At 38.3% G+C, this 17491-nt stretch overlaps 5 protein-coding genes across 6 annotated transcripts; 1 reads left to right on the forward strand and 4 right to left on the reverse strand.

Annotated features, from left to right (window-relative positions):
* Positions 1–9: 9 nt before the first annotated feature.
* LOC9319105 (universal stress protein PHOS32) lies at positions 10–1609 on the reverse strand. The gene is made up of 3 exons (XM_002885137.2): positions 1373–1609; positions 906–1015; positions 10–394 (listed from the first exon to the last, which is right to left on the reverse strand). The coding sequence occupies exons 1-3, from the start codon at positions 1554–1556 to the stop codon at positions 197–199; spliced, it is 492 nt and encodes a 163-aa protein (XP_002885183.1). The 5' UTR covers positions 1557–1609; the 3' UTR covers positions 10–196.
* A 169-nt stretch (positions 1610–1778) lies between these two features.
* On the reverse strand, positions 1779–6125 carry LOC9321250. The gene is made up of 13 exons (XM_021033462.1): positions 5664–6125; positions 5342–5528; positions 5178–5250; positions 4911–5058; positions 4691–4800; positions 4232–4372; positions 4021–4162; positions 3798–3923; positions 3094–3254; positions 2928–3002; positions 2602–2743; positions 2216–2515; positions 1779–2116 (listed from the first exon to the last, which is right to left on the reverse strand). The coding sequence occupies exons 1-13, from the start codon at positions 5931–5933 to the stop codon at positions 1979–1981; spliced, it is 2013 nt and encodes a 670-aa protein (XP_020889121.1). The 5' UTR covers positions 5934–6125; the 3' UTR covers positions 1779–1978.
* An 859-nt stretch (positions 6126–6984) lies between these two features.
* LOC9321251 (protein high chlorophyll fluorescent 107) lies at positions 6985–10498 on the reverse strand. The gene is made up of 8 exons (XM_021033465.1): positions 9827–10498; positions 9444–9587; positions 9022–9327; positions 8689–8748; positions 8289–8534; positions 7907–8017; positions 7543–7719; positions 6985–7461 (listed from the first exon to the last, which is right to left on the reverse strand). Exons 1-8 carry the CDS (start codon positions 10403–10405, stop codon positions 7126–7128), a joined length of 1959 nt encoding a protein of 652 aa, XP_020889124.1. The 5' UTR covers positions 10406–10498; the 3' UTR covers positions 6985–7125.
* A 1711-nt stretch (positions 10499–12209) lies between these two features.
* LOC9321252 (glycine-rich cell wall structural protein) lies at positions 12210–13416 on the forward strand. Of its 2 annotated transcripts, XM_021033546.1 has the most exons (4): positions 12216–12699; positions 12763–12786; positions 12865–12972; positions 13010–13416. In XM_021033546.1, the coding sequence occupies exons 1-4, from the start codon at positions 12447–12449 to the stop codon at positions 13399–13401; spliced, it is 777 nt and encodes a 258-aa protein (XP_020889205.1). In that variant the 5' UTR covers positions 12216–12446; the 3' UTR covers positions 13402–13416. The 2 variants fall into 2 exon arrangements, with proteins under 2 accessions (XP_020889203.1, XP_020889205.1); XM_021033544.1 differs by having other exon boundaries at positions 12210–12786.
* A 201-nt stretch (positions 13417–13617) lies between these two features.
* LOC9319106 (probable pectinesterase 67) lies at positions 13618–15428 on the reverse strand. Its single transcript, XM_002885140.2, has 5 exons — positions 15108–15428; positions 14761–14923; positions 14471–14677; positions 14149–14396; positions 13618–14065 (listed from the first exon to the last, which is right to left on the reverse strand). The coding sequence occupies exons 1-5, from the start codon at positions 15356–15358 to the stop codon at positions 13900–13902; spliced, it is 1035 nt and encodes a 344-aa protein (XP_002885186.1). The 5' UTR covers positions 15359–15428; the 3' UTR covers positions 13618–13899.
* Between the last annotated feature and the right edge of the window lie 2063 nt (positions 15429–17491).

Genomic DNA, 17491 nt, shown 5'->3' on the forward strand with positions numbered 1-17491 from the left:
AAAAAAAAAAAACACATTGACATGATTGGAGTTTTTTCCAAAACTCACAAGAGTCTGTATTTATTAGAAGGTGAAGTGTTTTTACCCATACAGATGAACAATACCCCAGTCACACAACAGTTAACAATACAAATTTCGACCACAAACACAAATCACAGAATATACGGTGGTGTTATTTAGAGTTCCCCGAGCAAACTCAGGTGTGAGCCTTGACAACGGTCACAGGGCATGCAACGTTGTTGACCACATGGTTGCTTACACTTCCCATAATCATCCTCTTAAGACCACCAAGGCCTCTGTTACCCATCACAAGGCTTGAGAGAGGAATCTGTTCAGCTGCTGCACAAATCTTCTCACGAGGATCTCCCCAATATATCTTCATCACTACTGTAACCTGCACATGTTTCACAATAGTTGTATCATCGTTTAACACAAAACCAAACACTTGTTGTAAAGAAAGTCTCATTCATATGAATTGAGTTGACAATGTTTTTTTCTTGGTCACACAGCTCACAATGCAACATTAAGCATTCAAAGAACTTCTGAATAATACTATGATAGGTGTGTAACATATTCTATATCAGTACAATTACAGGTTATTCAATAGAGTATAGTCCCACCACTCCTCAAATTAATTTTTTCTAGAACACCAGAAGAGATAGACAATTGTTTGGTACAAGTTATGGGTACTCTTTACTGATGCGTATTCATAAACTATCCGCAAGTGGAAGATCACCACCTTTTGGAATCAAAATCTTGATATTCAAATTCAGGTGTTGTTATGTCACATAACTTATGTGAACCTTATTAGTAAAGTATAACTCTCTAAGCATAAAAGTGTTTAAAGTTGCGGACAGGTTTTATGCATTATTCTTTCAAACGAGGGACATAAGAAGAACCATTACCGTTTTCTTCCTAGCGGCAGTGTTGACAATGTCAAGAGTTTCAGCATCTGGCTTCACTGCATACTTCTTCATCACAGCAGCATCAGAGAATTCACTCAGAGGAATAAAAGCTGAAGAGTTACAATCAAGAAACCAGAGTCAAACAACAACAAGATCATTTGTAGGAATTCAAACCATAAACTTGAGAAAGAATTAAGATGACCATGTCCATGAGCAAAACACGATCAACTACTACTTGAAATAGATTCTTTCCAAATTTAAACAAGCAAATCACAGAGAATCAAATTGTAGATCAAACGATGCATGAGTAAGGTCAGGTTCCTTCAATACAGGTTTGCAAGATCAGACAAAGCGAAGAATCATATATACATCATCAGCGATCGCACACTACTTCTCTATCACGTTTTCAGGAAAACAATATAAGGGGAAAAAGGAGTTTGTGAGAGAGAGAGAGATTAAGAAGGTACGTGATCCAACAGTCTCCCAGAGCTGCATCTCGCCTTCCTCGTAATTCATATCGTTAGCGATGGTGATTAGGATTAGATGATCTCCGTCGCGAACCACGTTATCTATCGCCCAGCTCAGAGCCTTCTTGCTACACTCCGAGAAATCCACCGCCACTCCGATCCTCCGTCCACCACTCTCCGCCATAACTCTCTCTCTCTCTCTCTCTCTCGAAGACAAATAGTTTCTTGTGAGGAAGGACTATAGACTAAATGGAGATTGAAATCAACGATTGATAATTAGAATTATTCACTGTAACGCTGTCTAACGATCTAAAAACATCCTGACCGTTGGATGGAGTCCACGACCGATCGCAGCCTTAGAATTAAAACAGCTCACAAAAACAGTGGATGCGCAAATCTAACGGACAAGATAAGGGTGGAGTCTGGGCCCACCCATTTTTTCAACACGGACCAAAGCAAAAAAAAAAAAAAAAAGACAAAACAGACATTCACGTTCTTTATCCAGACAGTCTCCCCACTAATTTAATATTTTAACACGGTCAGATTCTGTTTTTTTCAACTAATCATTTTTAAGAAAAAAGAAAATTAAAAATAGGTAGGTAGCTTTTAAATCTTGAGAGCGCGTGTGATTTCCCAGCAAGTGGCCTCCGTCTCATGACCGGGACCCGAATTCCGGCTACCGCTGTTTGCTAAGGTCACTAGAAACCACTCGTTCTCCAATGACGGATACATTAGCCGATCATCCTGCACCAATTTTACATTGCTTCTTTTATTCATTCATTTTACCGCCATAATTTAACTACTTTTATAACCAAATCATATATGAATGATTTGTTTTGTTACCTCAGGGAGGTCATAGAATTCATCAGGAGATATCTGAAGTATAGCTGCTGCGGACTGACCAGTACACCACGCGTATAGTCTGGTTTCCTCGTCTGCAAGTGTTATCGTTATGTGGAATGTTCTCACTACTTCTGATCCTGTGTTATTGTTGCAGCTTACTCGGCAGAAACTGCAATGCAGTGATGATGATGATGATGATGATGATGATTCTTCGTCTATGAAATGGCCGCAAAGGCTATGAGCTAATCTAGTGTTAATGTTATGGCATTGGTCGATCTTATCCAGCTTAATCCGACAAATCTGTCCCAAATAACACATGAATGAGTGAGGTGTACAAATGAAATAACACATAAAGCTCTGCAAATCATTTAGAAAGTGAGACATACGTTTATTGCAGGTTTTCTCTGTTTTGAAATTTGGGAGAGAGTAGAGATTTTGTGAAGGCAAGAAGAGGTCAGAAATGCAGGCAAGCAGCTAAGGTTCACGAATGTAGCTTTCTCGTCCTTTTCATGCCATAACACCTCAAGACTGCTCAACCAAAAACAAGAATTCCATTAATGTTTATTAAGCTAAAGCAATAAACCAATACCTACTGGCTACTGATACTTATTGATAAGTATTCAATTCATGTTTGAGCTAAATCAGTTTCCCAGTAGTGATGCATGAGCATAGGCACATAGCTATCAGTTTCAAAGCAAGAGAGACGGCTTACTAATTCTCTTTTGTGATTTTGCACGATAACCCAGACACGTACACGACATGACCAAGCCCTAACCTTCCCACCGACCTGGAAACCATAAACATAAACAGCTCATTAAACAGAATATTCCAGGCTTTCAATTGCTGCTCAGAAGTCGTTTCATGAAACACTTTTATACCAGTAATTGGTAAAATGGAGCTTAGCCCATATTGCTCCAGTTGTGTCCTCAATCTTCAAAGAATAGACCACTCCTGTTGCATTTGGATCACATGAAATGTCTGTGACAACCCCATAAAGACTGATGCCAGTGGTTTTGTCGCGAATGTCCGTTATTATCGTCTGCAGAACTTCAACCAAGGAGAGGAATATTAGCAGATACAGCTAAGAAATAGATTCTCAAATAATAGCTAGAGCAGGCTTTACGTATGATCTGAATAATATATAATCTCTTCAAGCATTGGTTTCTTTCCCTAAGTTGCTAGACCTACAAGGCTGTGAATTTCAAACAGAGATGATATTGTGTGCACAAGTCATATACAAGCAAAAGATGTAAGACATATGAATGCATTTTGGTGCTATGAAAAGAAAAACCAATAAACACATGAATAGGATTTGTAATGATATGAACCTAGATTCAGTGGGAACCCATTAACACGGAATTGTGGAAGAACCTACCCTATTACCGGATTTCTAAACAAAGGGAGAAAGATAAGCCACCAACTAGTCTCATGATTAATTGATATACATTTAAAAGATACTGTCACACTTCCATACAAACATCCCAACCATGACATTAGCCTCTGACAACTTTACAAATATCAATTACCATAACCATCAGTTACTATCATGCTTGAATAAAATGGTATCTTAACTTCTACTCACCCGAAAAGGATAATTACTGAAGTCTATAGACCCATCGGCGTCACGAGGCAATGTCACCTGCGAAACTCCGACTGAACCAAGCAGTTTAGATCCTTGACACTGATGTTGTGACAATGCTACACAAACCTGAAGAGAAAAACAAATCACTCCACATTGGTGACATCAAAAATCAATGCAAAAAGCTGAACCTGAAAAAAAGGAGCAACAAAAAAACTTCATCTACCCGTTCCTCTTGTAAGGTTGATGGCACTAGATAGAGATGTGTTGCGCTACCATATTCAAGGCAGAACTCATCCTTTCCTTCCATTGCACTCTCTTCGAGACTAGAAATATAAGGCCTCTCAAGCCCAAGAAAACTTCCCACACTGAAAATGAATCAGTAAGAAGGGGTTGGTAGAAAAATGTAAGGTAGAAGCACCCAGCCAGGAGCTTACCTTAAAAGGTTTGCCACAATGACTTGCTCTCCCCACAAGATAAATTTCAACCTATCGCCATCACCATCTACAAGTGAAATTTGCCTTCTATGTGCAGTACTAAACGTGAGTTCAGATTCCAGAGGACCTATAGATTCAATCCTGCTCTCAAACCAAGAAGGGAAAATGAAATATTACTTCAGAAATAACAGCAATAGAAGTTAAGTCATGGTAACCACTCAATTTCTCAAAACATATACTCTTGTTATGGGGTACTTTACGCATATTTCTACAATTTTACTATGAAATCACAACACTTGGAATGATACTCATTACTTCCAAAAGGTTTTGATCTGATAACTTTGATCAATGTACTAGTGTTTGAAGTTTCTGGAACGTGTTTGCAACTAGGAATATGAATAGTAAGTTACTTTTACCAAGACCGGTATTAAGTGATATCACACCCACTTACTCGCTTACCTAGCATACAGAGAGTATGAAGTTCCATCGTTGAAAGAATCAAGAGAAACAGATGAGAAAGTATCGGAAAAAAATTGAGCTGCTATGAGGATTGCATCATCATCTTGGTCCTGCAGTGTTTGAAATTTCATATAAAAAATGTGATGTGTTAGAACTAACTACATGCAAACCCAATACTGCAGCTCTAATTTCTCTTTCAAAAGATTGTCAAGAACCAAACCTCATCTAGTAATACGACAAGATACTCTGTTGGAAGTAACCGTGGAGTGCCGAATCCTTCTCTCGCGGTACGAAGGTAGCATCCAGTGATCAAAACCTCTCTGCCTTTCCGAAGAATCCCATTTGGTGTTTCCACCAACTCATAATACCTACACAAGAGGCATTAGATGCTATGCTTATAAGAATCTATATACAAACATCATAAACAAGCAGTCAAACTTATCTCAATCCGAGATGATGATAATTGATCTCTATTCAATAAGCATACCTGCGATGTAGATAGAGATCAATGGTGTTGGAGCTCCAAAAATCCCCTAGTGTAAGCATGAATATGTTTGTACCTGAAAAAGTATTTATGTTTAAATGAATAAACCACCAACTTGGCATAGTATGGAAGTGGCAATGAAAATGCTGTCAGGATTTGTTAATTACCAGGAAGAACATCAGCATTGATAATAACAGCTTCCAAAACGCTGTTCATGGACAAAAAGTTCTTCTCATAAATCGAGTCTATTGTGACAGTATTAGCGAGTCTTCTTCTTCTGTGACTCTTCTTCAACTGATCTATGAGTTCCGGCTTCTTCTTTGACATTCCTGGTTTGTTTTGCTCATGCCATGCCTACAACAAGAAACATTCAAGATTAAGCGGATAAAACATCCAGAATCGAGTACACAATCACCACATTAACAGGCTCAATAACAAAGCCAAAGCAATACACTGATCAAAATCGAAGTATGAGTGAGATAGCATTACCTGAGAGAGATCAGACAACAGAATTGCGGCAGTGACACCGCTCGAATAAGCGGTACAGGTTTTCAGAATACGCGAGGCGACCCAGCCCCAACCGGGACCACCTGCCTCAGTCATGGCTTCGCTGGGATCCCTCTTGCTCTCGTCCTTCTCATCTTCGTCTTCTTCCGGTGAAATTATAGTTCTGGCGTAGTCGATGAAAGCCAGAAATGGATCTTCTACTTCTTCCTGGTCATCAATTTCAATGAGCGATGCTCCGTTTGAATCCCCCATCGGAGCTCGAATGCCCAATTCAAAACCCTAGATTTGACGTTACTGAAATTGCCGGGGTTTATCAGGAGGAATTCAGTACTTTTGTGCTTTCGCGGGGAATTTAATTTTAAAAAATAAAATGAAATAGACAATTTTCCTCGAAATCAATTCGTCACCCAATAAGTGAGAATCTTCCAAAAACTTTTTTAAACTTATAACAATTTGGGGAAAATCTCATTTTTAACATTCAAAGTAATACTAGATAGCACTTTAAACCTCGATATATTTTCACTAGCACTATATACCTTCATATTAATTTTACTAACATTTTAAACCTCCAAGTTAAGTTTTTTGTTTGTGTCGCACTAAAAGATAACGGAATAGTAACTCCGTCAACGAAAAATTTAACCCCGTCAACGGAAAAGTAAAATATGTTTCTTTCTTTTTAAACGTCAAAATATAAAACGTATTTAAAAAAATTGTCATTTTTCTGTTTGTCCCAAAAAAAGCAAAATCCCCAAATCGAGTTACAATTCTAAATCAAAAGCCAAAATACAAGAAGAAGAGTGAGAGAGTGAAATTGAAGAAGTGAAATCCAAACCCAGAATAGAAGAAGAAGAGTGAGAGAGTGGTTTTGTGGTATCGATTCATTAAAAATCATATATTGAGCGATTGACTTTGGATTCATATAATGAAAATCAAATCGGAGAGGATTTTGTATTCTTAGCCCATGTGCAATGTTTTGTTTGGATTCATATTACACTTATGTTCTTGTTCTTCAAACATAGAAATCCTAAATCCCAAATTGATTTGAGGATATTGAATTTTTAAAACGTTAGACAACGATTATAGGAAGTGGTACTAATGATTTTTTTTTGTAAACACGTTTTACTTTATTTTTATAAAGAAAATATACGTTTTACTTTTTTGTTGACAGGATTAATTTTTCCGTTGACGGAGTTACTATTCCGTTATTTTTTAGGGCGACACAAACAGAAAATTTAATTTGGTGGTTTAAAATGTTAGTAAAATTAATTTGGAGGTTTATAGTGCTAGTGAAAATATATCGAGGTTTAAAGTTTTAAACAGTGCCACTTTAAAGATTTAAAATGTGATTTTCCCTAACAATTTGCTACCTTATAATTCTTCAAAATTATTATACATTTGACCCTTCATCTTTACACTGCCTCAATAAATATCCCCTCATATTTTTTCAAGCACCATTTATTCTCCCTCTAGTGAATCTATCTAACTTCTTAGAATCAAGGTTAACGTCCAGCTTCGTAGGATCCAACGAGAGCTTCTCGCGTAAAAATGCATCGAGGTTAAATCCGCTCCCAGTTTCAGTGTCCTCGCGTCCCACTGAGCTCTCGGGTTGCTGATTGGATTGGCTATCTTTGGTTCCATTCATGTTTCTAAGAGTAGTAGTTAACCTGTTGTTATCATTGTTTTGACCAAAGTTCAAGAGCCTTTTAACAGTGTCTAAAGCCGGGTCAATGATATCCAAGAATCCTGTGACCCACGAAGCATCATCAACAACCTCGGTACGCTGTTTTGCAATGAAGAGCTGATTAATATAAACTCTACTAGAAGATCCTGCAAGAAGTCAAGAATGTGCACAAGAGCTTACTTGTTGGAAATAGAGGTTACGGATTTCTTCAGCACGTTCGGAGTCTCCTTGATCTTCCTCTAGTTGTGCCCATGTCATCCACGTAACGTAGCTTTGTGAGTTGATGTTCAGTGAAGATCGAAATAATCTTCTAGCTGCTGATAAGTTTCCTGCACTCTGCTCGAGAACTCCCCACGCCTGTAGAGACAAAGAATTTGTTTCAGCATCCTCCAAATAATATGCTAATGTTTTAGCAAACTTGCCAGCTAATTTATAATTCAGCAAGTTTTTGGCTTATAAGTCTTATTCCCTCGTGTTTACAATCTTTAAGTTCATTCGCTGAGAGGACCACAAAGTTGCAAATGAAAGAATTTATTAGTTATACCTGTAGACAACGAGCAGCACTTTCGGTATTTGCATCAATGGAGAGAGCTCTTAGGTAAAGTTCTCTAGCTGTTGTTGTGTTTCCTTCTTTCCATTCCATCCAACCCCAAGCCTAAACCGGAATACACTTTCACCAATCATTTCATTTTCCCTTTCCATACACGATTATAAAGACTCTTGAATTTGCTAGCTAGATAGAACTGGGTAAAACCAAGGTCTACTAAGTAAATGTTTAAGTTTATTTACAACTTAAAACCAATAAAAAGGAGTAAACAACTATCAGCAAAAATCTAAAGCTCAAACTTAAGGAAAACGTATAAACCAAAACTATTTGAGCAGATCGATCATGTAAAAAGCAACAAATTTGAATCTTGTATACTTACAATCCAAACAGGTTGATGTCTAGGATCAACCTCTGATGCTCTCCTTAGTAAAGCCCGGGCAAGATTAGCAGATGAATGCTTGTACTCCAGTAAGCCAAGGGACTGAAGGAGAACAGGGTCTCTAGGATTTAGCGCATGACCTATCTTCAGGAGCTTTCTTCCACGCTCAACATTACCTACTCCAGCTTCAAACACCCCCCATACGTGCCACGCAAACCTATTCTTGGGGCTTGCCTGGACAGCTTTCTGTGAAAAAAAGAAATGCGCGATCAGAGCCTGAAACTTTCATATGTAGCTCAATTGCTTAACAGCCACTAAGTCATTACTGGGATGAATATACGGCCTTCACTACGTTGACCTCACTGTGAATGGGAAATAGAAAAAAGGATGTAGCAGTTACCTCAAAAAGCTTTCTAGCAGCTGGGTATCTTTCCTGCTGTATCTCCAACTGTGCCCATGCCTGTTCATAAAAATGAACATGTAGTAAGAAAAGAGAAGCTCATGTAGAACATTTTTTAACCTCTAAATACAAGCCACCTTTAGAAACTAAATCCTGTGACTGATCAGGAAAAGACAGGGGAGGCCAGAATTTTGTTTCATTTAAAATGGCAGTAGCTGAGTAGCATTCCCTTATAACAAAATTATCTAAGAAGATTAATCCTAGGATGCAACTTTACGGAATGGCATAGTCCTAGCTTTTATCACAAACATGTCTGATGATGCAAACACTTACCAACCAACTGGCACAGCTCTTCGAATTGCATATGGTGGCCTGCTTGAACAGGTACCTTGCCTGTTCATACCGGGCAGCTTTGGCCTCCAACAAGGCAAGTGTTTGGTAGATATACTCGTTACGGCCACAGAACTTGAGGCCTTTGGCTAGGAGATTCCTCGCTTTACTAATATTTCCTTGTTTTATCTCCAGGTTTGCCCATCCATGCCAGGCTGCTACATGCTTCTTGTCAGCCACCGTGGCTGCATCAAACAACTCTCTGGCTCTTCTTACATTTCCCAACCTGTTTTCCAGGACAGCCCAACACTGTTCCAAAGGAGACAGGTACATGATATGCATGAGAAACAAAAAATTGCCTTCAAGTGTATCAAGCAAATTCCTTCAGAACTCATGTCAAAATCAAATAAAAAGCCATGCAGCACCTGCCAAATGTATGCATTCTCTCCTTGTGTAGATTGACACCCTTTCTCATACACAATTCGAGCTTCTGCTAGCTTCGATTGTTTGATTAGTATCTTCCCCAATGCCACGTACGGTCTCCCATCCTCCGGCCAGTAAGCTATGCACTTAAAACCAAACATGGCAGGATTAGTTTCAGTAGACGTCTACATTAACTTCTCTTTTCAATGGTAAATCTACAGATGATTCGATGATACTCATCAAGAAGCTAAACTATACAAAGAGTCATTAAAAATCTGAGAACCATTCTCTAATTTCATCCTACGCATTGACTGTTGGAACAATCAGAATTGCATGATCATATACTGAATGATCCTGATCAAACGGCAGAAGAAAGCGATGTTACCTTCTCCAGAATCTTCTCGGCGTCTTTGTATCTGAAATTCCTCGCCAAAACCTTTGCTTTGTACAGAGATAAGTCCAAATTCACGGCAAGCGGCCTCTCTTGAGCACTTGCAGCAGCGGCGGCGGACGTCGACGATGACGACTCCGATCTCTCCGGCTCAAACATCGGCATCTTCTTAGCTATATTACTCAGACCAGCATCAATCCTCGCTGGATACTTTTTTCCCTCTTCCTCACTAGATTCCTTATCGGAATTCTCCAACGACGGCCGTCGAACTACTAATACTCCCTCCGTGTTAGATTCCCCTCCTTCGCCATTGGCAGATTCATTTTGTGACGAAAATACACCTGAAGAAGACCTGTCGACGACTGCATACAGAGTCGTGTTCTTAGATGAGAACGTAGGATGTGTGAGAAACGATTTACCGGAGATTCCATGAGTTCCGATATGGATCTTCGCCGGCAATTTACAGAGATTCTCAGGAATTTGAGAAGGAGCGAGAAACAATAGAGAGAATGAAGAAGTATTTGCCGGAGAAGGAGATGAAGACGAAGAATTCGGCACTATGAAGAAGTGCATTGTTCAGAAAAGCGTTAACTGATAAAACCGTTTGTGAGCTTTCATGGAAGAGAAACGGAGAAGCCAGGCGGGCTCGGGGAAGAAGAATGATGGTCACGAAAAGTACGATGTTACCCTTATATTAATCTCATGTTTTATGTCTATTGTAATGTTACATTAAGGGTGATTTGGTAATTCACCGGAGAATACTACTGTGCAATAACTGGCCACGTTGCTAAAGTTTTTGAATGGCTTAGCTGAACTGGATTTCAGTGACACGTGGTAATCTCTTAGTGGTTTGATGCTTAGAGGGAGATTCTTAGCCAAAGAGTCAGTAGCACTCTGGTGTGGATAGGTGCATGATTAAGTTCGTAGTCATCCAATCATATCACGTCAGATTTAAGACCAAAACAAGAGGTTGGAAAATAACTGAAATGCTTGAGAGTAAGAAAATTTCCACCAGAGACTGCATATAAGTTATAACGATGACACATGACAAATATGGTATTATTGAACTATCTATAATTCAAGTTTTGCGTTTAGGACTCAAAAGAAAAAATCATGCTTTGGTGCAAAGTCTTTGCGTATCAACGAAAGCTAAGGCTTACACAACTATAAAAGTTGTCAAAAACCAGCTGTGAGATATTCAATAAAACGGAATGCAAAATGCATCATGTATAATTAAGTACAATGTGTGGATTATGCAAATTAATGATTGATACGACGTATCAAAGTGGACCGAAACATAACTTCTTCCTTTTTTTGTCGACGACCGAAACATAAGTTACGTATCTAACATGTTTGATATGCAAAGCAGCCATAACATAGATACACAGTTATGTTTAGCAAAAACTTATGGCGTTCCGCTCCGGAAAAAAAAAAGCAAATAATGTCGGAAACAAACTGTTACTCGAAGGCGACCGTGTGTATTTCTCATGAAATCTTTCGGAAAAAAAAATAAACGTTGACTTATGATTTGAATATGATCTAGATGGTTCTTTATATAAAAAAAAATGATCTAGATGATTACATAAGGGAAACAGAAACAACGACGAAGAAGAGGAAATGTAAATAAATGATACATTTTTTTATTTTTTTTAATAAATGATACATTTACTTACTACACAGGACGATTGTGGTCAATTTATTTTACAGAAGTTTTTATCATGGGTTCAAAACTACACTATAGATATATACCATTAATATTTTTCTTACAATTTTTGTTTTCTTATGCATAAGTCAAATAAGGGCATAAGACCACCATTATCCATGGGTTCTTAGCCAAATCTTAAGGTAAGATTTGTGAAGAAAAAGCTTAAATATAAACCTAAAAGCTCTTATATAAGAGTTCTTTCTTCACAAATCTTAGCTTAAGATTTGGCTAAGATTCATCTAAGAGTCCATGGATAAGGGTGCTCTTATATTCGTAGACTCACTTGCTAGAGCGAATAATGAAAATGATAGTGTGGGAGTTCTGCATTGAATGTGGCTACCAAATCCAAAGTAGTTGAGAAGCTCTAAATGTAAAAGAGTACGATATTCTTAAATTTCATTACACATCCTCACCTTCCCCCACAGTGTCTCCTGATCAAGCTAGTATTTGTTTTGAGTTTTCTCTGCACGTTCTTATTCTACAAAAGTCCTTATTTCATCAATTCAATTGGTTAGAAAACACATTAGAGTATAAATAATACGAACAAAAGGAGAGAGTGTCGCTACAAGCCTACAACTTATAAGCTGTATTCAATATTCAGTACGTAAACTAGAGGCGCACATGGAATTAAATAAAGGATGACAGTTTATGATAGGAATAGAGGGAGATTAATATAAAAAGAGGCACTTGGTGTCACTCATTAATTGCTTCGTAGAAAATTTGAACATGAAAGATTGGGACATGAGAACATGCGGAGAAACGCGGTATGAAAAAAGAGCTTGAAGGTCTCTCAACCATATCTCATAAATGTTCTTTGTACTTACTATATATAGTGTTAGCGGCTTAGTCAAGTGAGCTACAACAATTGTATACTGAATCACACGATACTACAACACTTATTTAAAAGATATGGGGAAAGTATCGTTTGGGTTTTTGGGTTTGATGCTTGTAGTGGCGGTGATTGGAATTGTGGAGAGTAGGAGGTTTGAGAAGGAGACATTAGGAGGTGGTGGTGGTGGACTTGGCGGTGGCTTTGGTGGTGGGAAAGGTTTTGGCGGAGGAATTGGTGGCGGTGGAGGTGCCGGTGGAGGTTTTGGTGGTGGTATAGGTGGAGGCCATGGTGGTGGTTTAGGAGGTGGCATTGGTGGAGGCCACGGTGGAGGTATAGGTGGTGGTGCTGGAGGAGGAGGTATTGGTGGTGGTGCTGGAGGAGGTGCTGGTGGAGGTATTGGTGGTGGTGCCGGAGGAGGTGCTGGTGGTGGTCTAGGAGGAGGTGCTGGTGGAGGTAGTGGTGGTGGTGCAGGAGGAGGTGGTGGTCTAGGAGGAGGCCACGGCGGAGGTATTGGTGGTGGTGCCGGAGGAGGTGCTGGTGGAGGACTCGGAGGAGGTGCTGGTGGAGGCCACGGCGGAGGTATTGGTGGTGGTGCCGGAGGAGGTTCACGGCGGAGGTATTGGTGGTGGTGCCGGAGGAGGTTCTGGCGGAGGTATTGGTGGTGGTGCCGGAGGAGGTTCTGGTGGAGGTATTGGTGGTGGTGCTGGAGGAGGTGCCGGTGGAGGAATTGGAGGTGGTGCTGGTGGGGGATTAGGCGGCGGTGCTGGCGGAGGTGCCGGAGGCGGATTTGGTGGGGGAGCTGGCGGCGGTGCTGGTGGAGGTGCAGGTGGAGGATTCGGCGGTGGTGCAGGAGGAGGTGTTGGTGGAGGAGCTGGTGGAGGATTTGGTGGTGGTGGTGGTGCAGGCGGAGGTCACGGTGGAGGTGTTGGCGGAGGATTTGGTGGAGGATCGGGCGGAGGCTTTGGTGAAGGAGCTGGCGGAGGTGCTGGTGGAGGATTCGGTGGTGGTGGTGGTTCTGGTGGTGGATTTTAAATTCCAGTAATTGTTCATACATTGTTCATACCAAATCTATTCTTGGCTTGAACTAAGCTAGGGCTAGTTACTTATGTACCAAGTCATACGAAAAGAAAAGTATATCATATTTTATATTCCTTAATTTGCGCTTTACTATGTATGAAAAACTATACTTAAATTTTTAAAACCATTTACCAATATTCACTTTCGTTTGCAACATTTATTCTCTAATCGTTCGGGAAAATATTTTTAATTTATATGATTTCAACTTTAGGTTACATATGTTATTAAAACGGAAACCATCTTATATAATGTTTGCAAACAGCATAAGAGTTTCCAATCACTCTAAGAACATTTTAGAGTAGAAGTACAAAAAAAAATAAGAGAAAACTATTTCGTATAGTATACCGTCGAAGAAAAGATGAAATACTCTTCTTTCTTCGTATGTTGTTTTTTTTTTCCAAGCCACACCAAAACGCGAAATGCCAAAAGCCAAACGCGACAGCATAAGGAATTCTAAGACTTTTGCTGAAGCCAAACAGGGAGCCAAGAAGTGCCATCAATAAAATCAATGGACAAGAAAGACTCAACTTCTTGTTTAGTTAGCTCTTTGGCCCAATCAGATCTTTTTTGCCTCTCAGCTCCTGGTCCATGACATTTATACTCCCCATGGTATAAATTCCTGATCGATCAAATTTCAAGAATATTAGTTTATTAATTAATAACTTGTCTAGATTAGGTTTAAAAAGTTGATAAAGGACTAACTCGGTTGAGCCGTGGTAACTCCAGTTGGTCCAACCATCAGGCACAACGGTCTTGGACAAGTAAGTCTTGGCAAAGATGACTCGGGAATAAGGTCCTTTGGCTCGGCCCAAGTAAACCTCATCAATTCCGTACACTTTGCCTCTTATGAACACGTAACCAGTATTTTCCTCTGCGTTTTCCCTATGGTGTGCTGTGATTGATCCGTACGGTTTCACCCTCTTGTCCGATATCACAAATATCTCACAATTCTGTAACAATATTTGGAATTAATTTTCTTTTATGCTAATGTTTTGGAGAATGTGTATAGTGAGGAAATACGCACGTTGAAAATGGAAGTTGCGCGACCGAAGATGAAGTCGATGGAGCCTTGGATGTAACACTCATGGTAGTAATGTCTACCTTTGTTATCAAACAAAGTGTTGTGTAAGCTGTAGAACGCACAATGGTAAAATGCTACTTTGTCAGCAGCCACAAACGCTGCCACCGATTGGTTCTCCGACGTGAATGCCATTCCGATTGGTGCATCATTCTGTATATTCATCACACAGATGTCATTAATTGACATAATTTTAAAAGAAAACAAAAGTTGAAAATCTACATTATTATACGTACTCTGATGCTGATACCAAAAGCGACAAAGTGATTAGCTTCGACTTTGAAAGTGGCTGAAGCAACATTGTCAACCGAACTTTGCGAAGATTCGATCACCGTCTTTCCTTTTCCATTACCCCTCATGAATATGAACGGCTTATTCTCCGGAATGTGCACCCTCTCCCTATATAAATCAACAAATTCAAAATCAGAAATGTCCTAATTAATTACATAAATCCATAATTGTATAGCAAAAATCGAGTGTTTGATGACAAGAGTCAAGAGCTATTAGTTTACTAACACATAGCTAGCATGGCTTAGGCATATCGAATAATATAAATGGTTAAACCTCTTAAAAGTATACATACTTGTAGATTCCTTTACGGACATGGACGATGATCCAATTGGAGTTACCAACAGGGACAGCATCGATGGCTTTTTGAACCGAAGTGTAGTCTCCTTTGCCTTCGATATCAACAATTATCGATCTATTTGTTGCGATTTTTTCAGTTAGAAGCGGTGCGTCGAATTTCGTCTTTTGCATTGCTGATGCGTCCGAACCCCATACGGACATTACAACTAGGGTTAGGACAAGGATCATTCTTGTTATATGATCCATCTTTCTTTCTTTCTTTTTTTCTTGGGGTTTCTAGTTTTCTTTTTGGAATGGGGTTGTAAGAAAGAGATTATATTGGTGAAGGAAGAGGTTTAATTTAAGAAAACAGGATTTTAAATTTAGGGTGGTTTGTTGTGTTTGTTTAGTTTTGGGAGGTAAGGGATTTTGGAGGAAGAAATGGTTTTTACTTAGAATGTTTTGTTTTTATTTTTAGACATTTATTATTGATTAATGGACGATAAATATTTTTGAAGTATATTTCTATCTTTGGTAATTAATCAGAGAAACAAAAAAATAGTGATTGTTGTGTAAAATGATACAATGTGTATAAGCCGCTCATTCATTAACTAACGGTAATCAAAAGAAGTACCTTACTCGGGGGCCATTAGAATCCCAAGAGGACCAATCCACCAGTAAAACGTCAATTATTGTCATCATTTCTTATACCATACAAAAACATCAGTATTGGAAATCTTAAATGATAAAAAAGAAATCAATGGATTTATGCATTCTCCATAATATACGATAAAAGTTGTCGCAAAACTTTAATTATTCGATCATCAGTATGGGATTGGGAGTGATATATATAATCTTCAAATGTATATGGTTCACAACTTCTTCTCTCTTTTTTTTTTTCTTTTTATGGTTCACAACTTCACATTCGACACGTAAGTTATTAGTCGTTTTCAACATATTAATGCAATTAAAGTTGGCAAATAGTATTATTTATTTAGCTCTGGTAATCGTGGGACCAATGTATTCACTTAAAGAAAGTCAGATAATAAAGGATATATTTTGTCCTTAACGAATCCAGAAACCTCAAACTTGATGATGAATGGGAACATAGGAAAAGAAAGCTACAACTTTGATGCTACTTGTGAGTTGTGAAAGTTTAGCACTCTGGTTGACATTAAATTAAATTAAAGTTATTTCTTTCGTATAATATATACTAGTTCCCATATTTCTACAATTACTATCAAGTATTAACGGACACTCTCCTACACTTGTGGGCCTTTGTATCATTGTATGTTATTGCGGATCTTAATTAGAAAACACGGAGAATTAAGAGAAAGCATGAGGAGAGTTTAGGATGACGAAGGGAAATAGTGAAGTCACAGTGTTGATCCACATTTGGGAAAACAGCTAGGGACATTAATTTCACCGCAGATTCGTATTAATGAGTTCCACCGATATTACTCTCTGGAGTCTCTAGAATCTACTCGTCTTTTTCTTCTAAACCCTACACTTTTGTGTCTATATTTTTTCTGTTGGGTTCTTTCTCTGAATATTTTGATTATATTCCATTATTTATACCTTATAGTCTATAGATAAGGCTTATCTGATTTATATTATTTTTTCTGAAATATATACATGAGCCTTGCATTTACGATTGAAAGTAATGAATGTTTTTTTTTTTGGTCTAGCTAGGCCATTATTTTTGGCTATTTTCTCACGTTTTAGCCTTTTAGGCCAATGATTGATGATAAAATTATATAACTAATTCACGTTTCACTTAAATTCAAGAATTTTTTAACTATTTGCTTGTTTTAATTCAAGTTAACCAAGATGCCACATTATCATATATTAATTTGTATGTTGTTAAAATATTTTAATCAAGCATTATAGTATAAGAAAAGTACTTTAAAGAGATGGCTAAAATTCCCAAATTTGATTCTCTATAGATCATAATACATTAATTTACATGTGTATAGATAATAAGATAATATATGTGTGTAGTATATGATGCATACGTGAAAATCAACCTAACTGTTCACATTATCCATGCATGTTGCTTTACCCATATTCTCTGTCTTGTCTTCTTCGTCAACTGTTACCTATAACCATTTATTGAACCAAACCGGTTCGCTACTTTTATGTAAGCAAATGCGTGATTTCAATTCCCATATATTAATATATATACTCATGCAACTATACTGAAACCAAAAAAAAATATAACACTGTTGGTATTAATATAGATATATTCGGTTCTGAAACTTTTAAGTTTTAACCAACTTAACCGGAAATATAGTAGACTTTAAATTAATACCAATTTTCGGGCGGTACTTACTGTTGGTTTACTTGGTTGTCTTAACTAATGTCACATCGCTTACAACAAAATTTTATAAATCACGCACA

This window comes from Arabidopsis lyrata (assembly GCF_000004255.2).
Source record: "Arabidopsis lyrata subsp. lyrata unplaced genomic scaffold ARALYscaffold_3, whole genome shotgun sequence".
NCBI lineage: Eukaryota > Viridiplantae > Streptophyta > Magnoliopsida > Brassicales > Brassicaceae > Arabidopsis > Arabidopsis lyrata.

Coding starts and splice junctions, on each gene's coding strand:
- LOC9319105 (XM_002885137.2), bottom strand. CDS start 1,556: ATGGCGGAGAGTGGTGGACGGAGGATCGGAGTGGCGGTGGATTTCTCG. Junction 1,016..1,372: donor CTGGGAGACTGTTGGATCAC/GTACCTTCTTAA, acceptor GTAACTCTTCAG/CTTTTATTCCTCTGAGTGAA. Junction 395..905: donor CTGCCGCTAGGAAGAAAACG/GTAATGGTTCTT, acceptor AAACATGTGCAG/GTTACAGTAGTGATGAAGAT.
- LOC9321250 (XM_021033462.1), bottom strand. CDS start 5,933: ATGGGGGATTCAAACGGAGCATCGCTCATTGAAATTGATGACCAGGAA. Junction 4,373..4,690: donor TCATACTCTCTGTATGCTAG/GTAAGCGAGTAA, acceptor GTTTGAGAGCAG/GATTGAATCTATAGGTCCTC. Junction 2,516..2,601: donor AGAGAAAACCTGCAATAAAC/GTATGTCTCACT, acceptor TATTTGGGACAG/ATTTGTCGGATTAAGCTGGA.
- LOC9321251 (XM_021033465.1), bottom strand. CDS start 10,405: ATGCACTTCTTCATAGTGCCGAATTCTTCGTCTTCATCTCCTTCTCCG. Junction 8,749..9,021: donor AGAGCTGTGCCAGTTGGTTG/GTAAGTGTTTGC, acceptor TTTTATGAACAG/GCATGGGCACAGTTGGAGAT. Junction 8,018..8,288: donor GACATCAACCTGTTTGGATT/GTAAGTATACAA, acceptor ATTCCGGTTTAG/GCTTGGGGTTGGATGGAATG.
- LOC9321252 (XM_021033544.1), top strand. CDS start 12,447: ATGGGGAAAGTATCGTTTGGGTTTTTGGGTTTGATGCTTGTAGTGGCG. Junction 12,787..12,864: donor TGGTGGTGGTGCCGGAGGAG/GTGCTGGTGGTG, acceptor GTCTAGGAGGAG/GCCACGGCGGAGGTATTGGT. Junction 12,973..13,009: donor TGGTGGTGGTGCCGGAGGAG/GTTCACGGCGGA, acceptor GTGCCGGAGGAG/GTTCTGGCGGAGGTATTGGT.
- LOC9319106 (XM_002885140.2), bottom strand. CDS start 15,358: ATGGATCATATAACAAGAATGATCCTTGTCCTAACCCTAGTTGTAATG. Junction 14,678..14,760: donor CTTTTGGTATCAGCATCAGA/GTACGTATAATA, acceptor ATGAATATACAG/AATGATGCACCAATCGGAAT. Junction 14,397..14,470: donor GCGCAACTTCCATTTTCAAC/GTGCGTATTTCC, acceptor ATATTGTTACAG/AATTGTGAGATATTTGTGAT.